Genomic DNA, 13,190 nt, shown 5'->3' on the forward strand with positions numbered 1-13,190 from the left:
GCCTTTCTTAGGGCCTTTTCTCTATCTGTACCTGTTGCTATTTCCATGATACGGGCTTCTCCAGTGCCCATTCTGGGATATACAGAGGGCAAAAAGAAAGCCAAGGAACTCACTGCCATGTCATCCCTGAAATTCCAAGGTCCCTATCTAATCCACCTTCTTCTTCTCACCTTTAAAGTTTTCTTATATTTGCTTTTAGTATTATGTCCAGGATTTTTAGTTGTCCTGAGCAGGAAGAATAGGGAGAAATGAGTCTATTTTATCTTGTCCAGAATCAAAAGTTTAAGAAGGCCATATTTGGGGGACCTCCTGGTGTTCCAGTGGTAAAGAATCTGCCTTCCAATGCAGGGGACGCGGGTTCGATCCCTGGTCGGGGAACTAAGATCCAACATGCCGCGGGGCAACTAAGCCCACGCGCCTCAACTAGAGAGAAAAAACCCACACACCACAACCAGAAAGAGAGAAGCCCGCGTACCACAATGAAGATCCCGTGCGCCACAACAAAAGATCCCACAGGCCACAGTGAAGATCCCTCGTGCCACAACTAAGACCCAACGCAGCCAAAAATAAATAAATATTTTTTTAAAAGAAGACCATATTTTTTAATGGAGCAATTTATAGGATATAGGTAAATAACAGCTAACATGATAAAACATAAAGCATCAAGCAATTTGTATGATAGTAGGGGGATAAAGAGATCAGGTTCAAAAACAATGGCCCAAATGTGTTGGGTAAGACAGAGATTTTCCACAAAACAAGGGACTCTGGGGGCTTCGCTCGTGGCGCAGTGGTTGAGAGTCCGCCTGCCGATGCAGGGGACACGGGTTTGTGCCCCGGTCCGGGAAGATCCCACATGCCACGGAGCAGCTGGGCCCATGAGCCATGGCCGCTGAGCCTGTGCGTCCGGAGCCTGTGCTCCGCAACAGGAGAGGCCACAACAGTGAGAGGCCCGCGTACCGCAAAAAAAAAAAAAAAAAAAGCAAGGGACTCTGGGAAGGGCTGATTCACTTAAATCTAATAAGTTACCAATGGTTATAATGGAATTGATGCCCTTCCCCCAAAAAAATCAGGTAAAAAAAATTCACTCAATTGGTTGAGATATGATACAATATCTCACAGTATTGTCTTTATAAATAGTAAAAGTACATCCTGTACTTGCAAGTCACCATGCAAAGATTTTGTTTAAAGATTGATAAACAAAAAGTATTATGGTATCTGCAGCCAGGAGCTTGAGACATGTAAGAAACTCCCCAACCTACTTCAAGTTAATTTATTTGCCAGTCCCAATGCATTGGCAGGGAGCTGAGTCAGTCCAGGAAGGATACAAATGAAAATGAGAAAAAGAACCTAGGACCCAGTACCTCAGTGAAGGAGCTAACAACCTAAGTGCCACAGAAGTAAAGAAACAGTGTGGCAGCCATAAGTCAGAAGTGGCAGCTGACTCAAATCAGCTGGTACAGGAGTGTCGTATTTGGCTACCATTATTGGGATCTCCCCTTGCACAGGGAAAGAATTATTTTTAATTGCAAAAAAACAGCAACTGAAAACTTAAATAATCTCTTGCTTTTACATTAAAAAATATTTTCATAATATTCATACTTTTCTACACTAATTGAATTAGGGGATAAGAATGTCATTAAAGAGAGCAAAGAGAAGAGACAGGGGTGCAGTGGGTCTTCCACCCACAGGGAAAACATGGAACAGGGGCCAACTTTTATGTTCCCATCTGCTCCATGTGGAGCTCATGGTGAGAGAATGAGTGGGAATGAGCCCAACCCCTGGTCACAGGAATACCAATCTCTGCTCCAGGCACCTAAGCATGCACTGCTCTCCTCTGCTGGCCTCACCTTCAGCAGGTAGGGGATTTGCTTTTCCTCACACCTCTCCACCCACACAGTTAATACACCTGCAATGGGATATAATTTTATGCATCACCTTCCTTTACCACAATTGCTGCCATCCTGCTACTCACCTTCTCATACACTCTCCATGTTGGGAGATGAGACTTTGGTAAGATGAGTAAAGACATGGAGACTTGGCCTGCATATTAACACCTCCTCCTGAGGTCCTCTCCAACACACACACACACACACACACACACAGTCCATCTGTCTCAGAAATACTTAGCTCTGAAGGATCTGAGGGACCTAAAGCTTCCTCCACTAACACACAGGCTGTCAAGAACCTGGTGTTGCCTTTCCAAGATACTGCCAGAATTCTGGGGTGAGGGCAGAGAAATATAATACAAAGCAAAGGGGCTTGTGAAGAGGAGAAGGGGGAGGGAGAACTTAGAAAGGTCTGCAAGGCAGACATTGGAGGAGGTTCTTTCAAGGACAGGACTCAAGTGGAAATGTAAAAACTGATTTGCAACATTCTCTGGCTATCACATGAGCTCATGATCCATCTAAGAATAAGACTTCATTCTGATAGGTCGGGATCCATGAGCCATCCCAGACATTAGAGGTGTAACCAAGGGGCTACAATTCTGCCTCTTTCTCCTTTTCATTCCCTTAGCTTATAAACAAATTTAGAGCTGGAGGAAACCTCAGCCATCTGTTGTACATTTAAGGAATCTGAGGTCTGGAAAAGGTTTGCTATATGTTCAAAGGACTTGGGCTCCTTCCTTCCTGGCCTAGGTCCTCTGTCCTTTAAACTTGTGTCTAATCCAAGTATAAGTGAAGAGATCTGGGTTTTAATCTCTATTCCCCTCACTGATGTCTGTGGTAATGCAGAGTATGGCTCTCTCTGCTTTGTGCTTCAATTTTCCCAAATATGTAATGGGAAGTTGGATTCTAACATAAACGATGACAGAAAAGCTCCCAGCATTTTTTTTAAGAGTCTGTAAAGGGTTACTTATTTGGCATTAACTTACTTAGCTCTTTAAATTATTTTATAATATTATTGTTATTATTATCCCATGTTCACTGCTAAAGCTTCAGGAGACAGTGATTCCCTTCAAGGCCATTCTGCAGGATGACATGAACTCACTATAAACAACATCACAAACCTTGTCTTCCTTTGAACTCTCCATATCTGCCCCCTCCTTGAATTTTGCCAGTGCGCTCTTGAGGTCCTGAGATGTATAGGTGTTGGTGTTGATGTCCAGCCTGTCCAAAGAGAAGTTGAGAGTCACAAGGGGGGCACCATCTTTCCCAAGAAAGAAAACCCCTCTGGGTGGCTGGCACTCCAAGGCCAGCTAATCCAGGCCAGCTCTAACTCAGAGCACACTATCCTAACTTTGCCGTGGGTCAGCCAGAAGTCTAACAGGGTGATCTCACCTTGAAGCTAGAGGAGGAAAGAGCTGAAGATGGAGTCACTTCATGAAAGAGGAGAAAATGGCATAAGGCAGACAGAAGCCCACCATGGACAGAGAGCTCTCAACCAGCTACTTGGGCAGAACAAGTCTAGAATGTCTGTGCGATGCTGCTCTCTCAGTACGTGCCAGAGTAAGACCTCCTGGAGGACGCTGGGCACAGACAGAGGAAATAACATATACCCTATTTATATTCTTCTAGGAAAGAGACCAACAGGGACCTGAGCCCCCCAAGTGTGTGCCTGACCTGATTTGACGACTCAGTCTATCTTTACAAAAACAGGTTGGATAAATTCATACCCTTAAGACCAACCCCTGAGCACAGAGTACATGCAGGAGGTATGAGTCAACCTGACAAAGGAATGAGTTTGAGATACTGAGAACTAAAATCGAGGCCAGCCACCTTCCATAGCCAGCCTCCAAGAACAGGGAAGAAAGGAACCAATGTGGACATAATGTCAGGAACCTGGCAGAGACTAGAGTGGTATCCTCACAAAGAGCCCTGGAGCTGATCCAAGCCACAACAATTCATCTTGACTGCAGAGAAGGTATTCATGGGGTGAGGGGGTGGAAGGCAGGTTTTGCCACCAGCACTCACTTCAGTTCAGTTAACAGAGGTAAGAAAAAGAGTGGTACATACAGACTAAGGGAAGCGTAGAAAGTGGGCTGTGCATGACAAGACTGTCCAGCTGGTAGGGCAGGGGGAGGGAGGAATCCAGCTATCCCTGGAGATATATCAGAGGCTGGGGAGGAAGGGGCTGGGGAGGAAGGGGAGGACCACTCTCTGTTCCAGGCGAGATGAGTACATCAGTCTCATGGTCCAAGATCCTAGCCAGCCTCAGGTCTCATGAGAGGTACTCACTCAGTCTTTGATTCATCCTAGAGACCCCTTAGGGCCCTCAGAAAAACACTTGACTTCTTTAAACCCCAGTCCTCCTAAACTAATTAATAATAGCTAATCACTCCCATTTACAGACCACTTATCCATGTGTCAGGCACTATGTTAACCCTTTAGAAGTAATATTTCATTCAAATCATTACCACAACCCTACAAGGTAGGAAAGAGAACCCCTTTCCTGTCAGAGAATCACCCACTGCCAGCTGCATGAGGATGCCACTGCCCTGACCCTCACCCCTAGGAGGGAGTTACGTATTTAGGGCTATAACTTGAGCAGATTATCTTCTCCTTCCTCCAATACTTGGTCAGGATTAATCCCGTCATGTCTGTATATCTGTTTACTGCCTAAAGTCCCATTCTTCAGACTATCCATCATCACCCACTCTCAGCCCCAACTGCACACACAGAAGTGTGCACATGTGTGGGTACACATGAGTGTGTGCACACGCACAGGCACACATACAACTATCCTCAGCTGCTATTCTCACTTTATTCTTCACTGAGAAAAACAGGTGTTATCAAGAACTCCCTCACCTTTCCATCATCTACTCTATACACCAACCTGCACCTAAATCTGTATTTTCTGCTTTCTCTACTACTGGAATGGATGACAGTGTCCCTGCCCCTGCTGAACTTAGGCTAGAGATCCCACTTGCCTTTTCAAAAGCTTTAACTCCCATAATTATACCACTCCCACCTGCCTGCATCATCAATTTTTCCTTTGATTGGATTATTCCCATCAGCATACCAATACTCCTTTGACTCCACAGTCTCTAATTATCATGCCACTTCCCTGCTCCTGTTCAGATTAAGTAAAACTTTATGAACACATTGTCTTCATTCACTATCCACACCTCCTTGAATGCTATTTACGTTGCCATATGCATTAACCTGGATTTTATTCCCACAACCCCACTAAAACTGCTCATCAAAATTCCCAGTAACTGATGGTCAAATCCAATGGACTCTTCACTAGTGCCATGTTCCTCAACCACTCAGCAGCATTTACACAGTTCACCCCTCCCTCCTTGAAACACTCTCCTTTCCCGGCTTCTTGTTGCCACACTCTCCGGGTTCTTCCTCTTCCTTACTCCTTCTCTGTCTCTTCTTGTTGGTTCCTTATCTCCTACCTAAATCCTATATGCTGGAACACCTCAGAGTTCAATCCTGGACAATCTTTTCTTCTCCATCTCTACCCTCTCACCTAAATATTTTAAAATGTCTATCAGGCAGTGATGCCCAAATTTACATCTTTGACCCAAATCTCTTCTCTGAGTACCAGCCAGACTCCTGTACAACTACTGATATATCTTGAATCTCGGATGTTTAATGGCCACCCCAAACTTATTACATCTAAAACATAGGTCTTGATAATTCTCCCCATAAAACTGTCCCTCTCTCAATCTTTTCTATTTCAATAAATAGTACCTTCAAGTACCTAGTTGTGCAAATCCCAAATGAGGCTTTACCCTGAACCCCTAACCCTACCCTTTTTCCAACCCCTACATCTAAGTCGTAAGCAAGTCCTATTGCTGCTACCTCCAAATTAAATCTCCAATTCATCCACTCTCGTTCACACACCATAGACTAAGCCACCATTATGTTTTGCCTGATCCACTTAAATGACATTCTAATTGTCTCTGTGCATCTTTTTTTGTCCACCTTCAATCTATCCTCCATATACACAGCAACTAGAATGATCTTGCTAAACTACATTACATTAAATGACTCTCCCACCCCAAATCCTCCAATGGCTTTCCATTACAATTCTACTTAAATGAAGAACATTTAACATGCTCCTCAAAATTCCACATGATCTGGCCCCTCATACCTTCCCAATCTCATCTCATATTAGTCTTCTTGCTTCTCCTACCCTCTAGTCAACCTGATCATTTTCCTGTTTCTCGAACTTGACAAAGCCCTTTCCTTAACAAAGCCAGAAAATCTTCTTGTTTCTTCTGCCTGAAATGCTCTAACCATAAACCTATAAAACCAACCCTCTGCATGACTAAATGCCCCTCATACTTCAGGTCTCAGTTCAAACATCTCTTTGAGAAGGCCTTCTCAAACCATCCTATCTACAGTTACCTCCCTCAGGGACTTATCACCTTATTTCTTCCCTATTATTATTATAATCTGTAATTACCTTACTTGCATACTTATTTCTCTCTTTTCCTGCCTGCCAACCTCAATAAAGCTAGCATCTTGCCTGTTTTGTTTACTACTGTATCCCCAGTGCCTGGCACATAGGCACTCAATAGGTCTTTTGTGAAATGAATGAATGGAGTAAGTAAATGGTCCTGTCCTTGGCCCACTCCCTTAACTACTATACCATATTATACCGTGGTAAATGCTCAACCCAAAATGAAACAACTTGGATGCAGTTTGTCCCTTATCCCTCTAAACATAAGAGGATGACTCAAAAATCTGGTTGTTCCAAGGCAAAAATAGAGATGTACTATGTAGAGACTGACAGGCATACAGACTAAAACCAGTGGAGACGGCAATACCTAACACACAAAGAGGAAGAGGAAAACCTGCTGAGAGCCAACTATATACTGAACTCAGGTAGTGCCAAGAGAATCTTCTGGGACAAGTCAGAGTCAGGAAACCTCTCCCAGGCTTTAGAACCCACAGGAACTGTAGCTCTAGGTAGCAGTGTGGCCAGTCACACATCCAGCAGCTCTAATGGAGAAGCTGCCATGGATTAGGCTGAATGGACTATCCCCATCTCTCTCTAGCCAGTGGTTCTTTTTTTATTTTTTCTAAATTTACTTATTTTTATTTTTGGCTGCCTTAGGTATTTGTTGCTGCGCACGGGCTTTCTCTAGTTGCAGCAAGCGGGGGCTACTCTTTGTTGCGGTTCACGGGCTTCTCATTGGGTGGCTTCTCTTGTTGCAGAGCACGGGCTTTAGGCGCGTGGGCTTCAGTAGTTGTGGCACTCGGGCTCAGTAGTTGTGGCTCGCGGGCTCTAGAGCGCAGGCTCCATAGTTGTGGCACACGGGCTTAGTTGCTCCGCGGCATGTGGGATCTTCCCGGACCAGGGCTCGAACCCGTGTCCCCTGCACTGGCAGGTGGATTCTTAACCACTGAGCCATCAGGGAAGTCCTAGCCAGTGGTTTTTAACTTTGTGGGATCACCAACTTCTTTGACAATCTGATGGAAAGCTGTGGATCTTGTTCCCCAAAACAGAATTAAGTCAATAAGCAAAATATTATAATAATTTTGAAAATTAGCCCTGCCCTTTGGCCTATGTTCCCATTCTGGAACTAAAGAGGCAGGAAGACACTGTAAAGTGGAATTAAAGGAGCACAGGATGAGGTCCACTCCATGAGAAGGAAGTCACCACCAAAGGCAACCAGAGACTCACTGGGCTCACAGCACTGAACACCCACACCACCTTGTCAACGCCTTTGGGCTTCTGTTCAGACAGGTTTGCTGCTGGCTATAAATGCTGAGAAGGAAGAAGACGTGTCCAGCATATCCTGGAGGCTATTCCAGGGCAGAGCCCTCAGAAACGTTCCAAAGGAGAAAAGCAAAGAGGCAGGAGTAGGGACGAATATTCTTCTCTTATGGTGTCTCTACTACAGACCACATGGATGGCTCTGCTTCCACATGGATGGCTCTGCTTTCTAGTATAAAAAGACAGGAGCAACAGACAAAGCAGTAAGTGCTCCTACTGATGATCTATGGTCAGGTATTGGAGAAATCACTTCCCATAGTATTAAAACCAACAAATAAAAAGCTCCAAATTCATCAAGTTCCTAAACCAGGAAAAAATAGTCTTAAACCAGGAAAAAATAGTCTTCTTATTCAGAAAATAAGACTTGACTTAGATGTGAGAAAAGACTTCCTAAGTACTTTGAGACACTGAAAAATGTATGTATATGCATGCTAGCGATGGAGGGAGGTTGACAGGGGTTACAACAACGAGATTTGATTCTTTCTTCGATGGTTCTGAGAAAACAATCATCATATAACCTGGGTTAATCCAGGTTCAGGCCTATATGGAGAGATGGGGGAAAGTAAAGATCCTTCCCACTTTGGGGTGACTATAAGGACGACAAATAGCTCCTTATCTATCATAATATAAAGTTGAATTTTCCAACAGTGAAAAATGCCCAAATCTGAATAAGCTACTTTGTGGGCTTGTGAGTGCCACATGGACAGGATGGATGACCTTTTGCCAGGTATATAAAAGAAAAGACTCAGGTAAAAATTGGGTCTCTAAGGTAACTTTCTGCCTCATATCTAACTGCAAAATATTGTTAAAATAATAAAAATCCAAGGGCTGAGTAACACTAACCCCACTCAGTAATCCATGATTGATTCCCAATACTTACATAAATAGGCATATCTCAGAGATATTGAGGTCACTGTTCCAAACCATCGCAATAAAGTGAATATTGCAATAAAGCGAGTCACATGAATTTTTTGGCTTCCCACTGCACATAAGTTATGTTTACACTATACTGTAGTCTATTAAGTGTGCAACAGCATTACGTCTAAAAAAAAGTAGATACCTTAATTAAAAGATACATGACAGGGCTTCCCTGGTGGTGCAGTGGTTGAGAGTCCGCCTGCCAATGCGGGGGACGCGGGTTTGTGCCCAGGTCTGGGAAGATCCCGCATGCCGCGGAGCGGCTAAGCCCGTGAGCCATGGCCGCTAAGCCTGTGCATCCGGACCCTGTGCTCCGCAACAGGAGAGGCCACAACAATGAGAGGCCCACGTACCGCAAAAAAAAAAAAAAAAAGATACATGACAAAAACCAATACAAACCAAAAAACCAATTACAATAGTAACATCAAAGACCTATTCATCAAAGAACTAATCACAGGATCACCATAACAAATATTAATGAAAAAGTTTGAAATATTGTGAAAATTACCAAAATGTGACACAGAGACATGAAGTGAGCAAATGCTGTTGGAAAAATGGTAGCAATAGACTTGCTCGGCACAGGGTTACCACAAATCTTCAATTTGTGAAAAACGCAGTATCTGCTAACTGCAACAAAGTGAAGCACAATAAAACGAGATATGCTCGTATTAGAACAGGGACAGCAAACTATTTGTAATAATCAGATAATATTTTAGGCTTTGTAGGCCTTATGGGGTGATTTTCCCAACTACTCAACTCTGTTAGTGTAGCAAGAAATCAGCCATAGACAATACCTAAATGAGTGAGCATGGCTATGTTCCAATAAAACTTTATTTATGGACACCAGAATCTGAATTTCAAATAATTTTCAGTCATGAAATATTTTTCTTCTTCATTTTTTTTCAACCATTAAAAAATGTTAACAACAACCTAGCTTCTGGGTCATACAAAAAAAGGCAGTAGTCCCAATATTTTGCTTCAGGCCATAATTTGCTGGTCCTTGTGTTAGACACTTCATGGCTGGTATTTATACGGACCTCTCAAACTGCACAATTCCAGCAGCCCCTGCAACCCCATGCCTCAACCTCCTTCTCCCTTACACAGGAAATAGCAAGCAAAAAAACGTGGTAATTCAAGGCAAAAAACAGAAAAATAGAGACTACGAATTGCCCAAAAGCAAATAATCTAAACTGATTATTAAAAAATAAGGCAACTCTTAACCACTGGAGAACTTTTGAAAGCCTGTTTTAATATAGACTAACAAGAGGAAAAGTTGGTCTGAATTAAAGACTTTAAAATGCAATTTTATTGTTCACCAAGGAAGTATTACTGCAAAGCAGAAGGCCTAACAGGCCTGTTTTAATGAATAGATGACTCATCTGTAATCACTGCATTAATTGTTGAGATTCAAATGGCTAGTCTTAAAGTACTGGGAAAAATGGCTTCATTTTTAAAGCAGGTTAAGCATTCCCCCTACAGCCTTTTTTAAAGTATCAACTTGCTTTGCAAACTATTTCTTTCCAAAGACCATAGAAGTAAACATCCATAAAACCCTGACAGATTTATCACAAATTCTAAGCTATTAAATTTCAAAAAATTTAAACCCATGTGTATTTGGGTAAGAAACAATACATTGTCATTACTCTCAGTATTACAGGGTCAATGCTGCCAGTCTCCCAGTCCCTAGGGTTGACACTATACCTTTTGCCTTTTTTCAACCCTTTCAAATTATTTCGAAGCTTGTCCTCATCTTGGAGTTTCACTTCTCTTGCCCCAGTCTGGAGATTCAGCCGCACATGGGATCCTGCAGGAACAGCATGACCTAAAAGCCAAGAAGAGAGGAGACTTATGACCTATACAGTACCTGGAGGGACACTGCATGTGAAAAATTCCCTCAAGCGAAGTGCATAGCACAAGTTATCTTGGAAAGATGAGGTAAACCCCGAGCATAAAAGAGTAATGATGTAGCAAGAATTCAAGTTTTCTCAATTCTGGCAGGATCATAGCAAACTCCAAGTTACACCAACCACTGTGCCTCCATCAGAGAACCAAGGAGCCGGGGAAACACCACTCCAAGACAAACTGTTCTGTTCCTGCCATCCCACTTCAGCAGGGAGTTTCTATACCTTTGCCTAAGAATTAAAAGGGAACTTGAGTACCTGAGTGTATGTGTATAATGATCCACTTCTAACCTCAAACCCATCCAAAATGCCTCAAGGATTTTTTAAAAAGGTATGTTCAGAGTAGAATGGGGAAACCTATCTCTGGGGAGGCTCCCTGAATTGGGGGTTAAATGATGCAAAAAGTGAGACCCAGACTGGGAATAAAGGGAATCCCAAATAGATGGTGCCTTTCGTGCAAAGACTCAGACACAGAAACTGACAGGCTGCATTCAGGAGGCAGGGAGCAGAAGAGCTTGGAAAAACTGGAAGGGCTGTGGAGGCTGCTGTCTTGATGTGCCACTGGAACCCCAGTTTGGGTAGGAAAATAAAGGTAATGGTTGAGGATGTTGGTTCTGGGAAGAGATGAGGCCAAATACTGGCAAGAACAAGAAACTGGTAACTTCTATCCTATTCCTATGATCATGGAGCAAGAGGTAATTTTTTTTTAGCATTAATTCCATCTCCAAGGGAGTTCCCTGGTGGTCTAGTGGTTAGGATTTGGTGCTTTCCCTGCCGTGGCCCAGGTTCAATCCCCAGTCCGGGAACTGAGATTCCACAAGCCGCGCAGCACAGCCAAGGGAAAAAAAAAAAAAATCCTATCTCCAAATGTATGAAAGGGAGAGATTATCTCACCTGGAGAGATCCAAAACCAACATAACAACAAGAGTATCTTCCCGGCTGAAGGCTAAGTAGGTCATCCTTGATCTTCCCTCTACTTTAAACACCATATACCCAATCTCCCAAATCTGGTGTTTCTCCTGCCACATGTCTTCTTTCTTCTTGAATACATACCTTTCTCTCTGCCCTCCCCACCACTGCCCTTCTCTGAACCATCACCATCTCTCTTCTGGATACTGCCAAAGCCTTCTAACTGGCCTCTACTATCTCCTCTTACCTCCTAATCAAACTGTTCTTTACAATGAATGATTTTTTTTTCTTTCAAAACACAAATCTGACTATGTTATTCCCCTGCCTCGAACCTTTTGATGGCTTCCTACTGTTCTTAAAGATGAAAATCTTCATGCTGGTCAATTAGGCCCTTTTTAGTATCTAGCTCCTTGCCTGCCTCTTCAAACTTGTCCACTCCTCGTTCCCCATGTTCTAGGCCACACTAGCCTTCTTCCATTCCATGAAAGGAACCATGCTCCCTCCTACCACAGGGCCATTCCACCTGCTGTTCCCTTCACCCAGAACGCTCCTTCCAACCCCAGCCTCCATCTCTTCATTCTTCCAATCCCAGCTAAGAGTCGTTTCCTCCCTGAGAGGAACAGCAGGTTCCTCTATTTCCCCAGACCAGATCTGGCTTCCATCTAAACGCTTTCACACAACACCATGACCCGTTTTCTTTCTCTTTCCTTCTTTCTTTTTTTTTTTTGACCACCCCATGCAGCTTGCAGGATCTTAGTTCCCCAACCAGGGATTGAACCCGGGTCCATGGCAGTGAAAGCACCTAGTCCTAACCACTGGACTGCCAGGGAACTCCCTGCCATGACCCTTTTTCTTAATAATACTTACCACAATCAATAGTTACATCTTAGTTTATCTTCAGGGTCTATCACATATGCAAGCATATAGTAAATCCTCAATAATTATATATTAAGTGAAAAATCAAAAATGGAAAAGAGAAAATCCTAGCTTATCTAGAGGTGTGTGGAAATGCTAACAAGGATTTTCACTAGGACAAGTAGATTCATAATAATTCATAATAATTAGCAGTCATAGTTATTTTTAGTAGTAATTGTACTAATAACAGTAATAATAATATCTTGAATTTTCAGACTTTTGAAATTAGAAATAAAAAAGAGAAAAAGTACATGACTTTAAAAGTTTCAGAACATAACAGGTTAGACTGTGCTAAGCTGGCCAAGGAAAAGACTAGGATCTTATGTGAATCCATTTATTTTATTTGGGGAAAATTCCAAAATTAATCCCTTCACATAAGTTGCCACAGGGGGCAAGAGCAACCACAATAACATTAACTTAAAATACAGGTTACGCTCATTTAAAATACATGAAACCAGCCACAGCAGCAGTGGCAGAGGCAACAGAAAACACAGTATTTCAAATGTTTTCACCCCTTTGGGAAAAAGGCCAAGTTAGAGAGTGTGATCTGACCTGCTTCCTTCTAGGGCCTCTCTGAAGGGACCAGAACACTGGAGAAGAACAGAACAGAGGCCAAAAGTCACCAGATACATGCAGGGATTGGGAGGTAAAGGGGAAGGGGACAAGCAGAAAATAAGACAGGAATCCAGAAAGGCAAATAGGCCTGCAAAGCGTGCAGTGTCTATTTCCCTAACCCTGGCTCCCTGAGGGGGGAAAAAATAGGTGGTAGACTGCATCATTGTCACCAGTTCTGTTCCATCCACCCCCGTTACCATGTGACCTCACAGTCCCTCCTACTAGTAGCAGAGTGTACTTTCCCAACCTTTAACTTTG

The 13,190-nt window shown here is 43.1% G+C and overlaps 1 protein-coding gene across 10 annotated transcripts in view; it reads right to left on the reverse strand.

Annotated features, from left to right (window-relative positions):
• The window catches only part of SIL1 (SIL1 nucleotide exchange factor), a 313,491-nt gene that overhangs the window by 99,406 nt on the left and 200,895 nt on the right, over nucleotides 1–13,190 (reverse strand). For all 10 annotated transcript variants that reach the window (XM_089908487.1, XM_089908488.1, XM_089908485.1 and 7 more), the window contains 2 exons: nucleotides 10,294–10,414; nucleotides 3,008–3,107 (listed from right to left, as the gene is read on the reverse strand). In XM_089908487.1, the coding sequence (XP_089764613.1) occupies nucleotides 3,008–3,107; nucleotides 10,294–10,414 (221 nt within the window). The remainder of the gene's footprint in view (nucleotides 1–3,007; nucleotides 3,108–10,293; nucleotides 10,415–13,190) is intronic.

Source organism: Delphinapterus leucas, chromosome 3, assembly GCF_059928025.1.
Source record: "Delphinapterus leucas isolate spDelLeu-1000000601 "Yukka" chromosome 3, BTC_Dleu_Yukka2, whole genome shotgun sequence".
In the NCBI taxonomy this organism is placed as follows: Eukaryota; Metazoa; Chordata; class Mammalia; order Artiodactyla; family Monodontidae; genus Delphinapterus; species Delphinapterus leucas.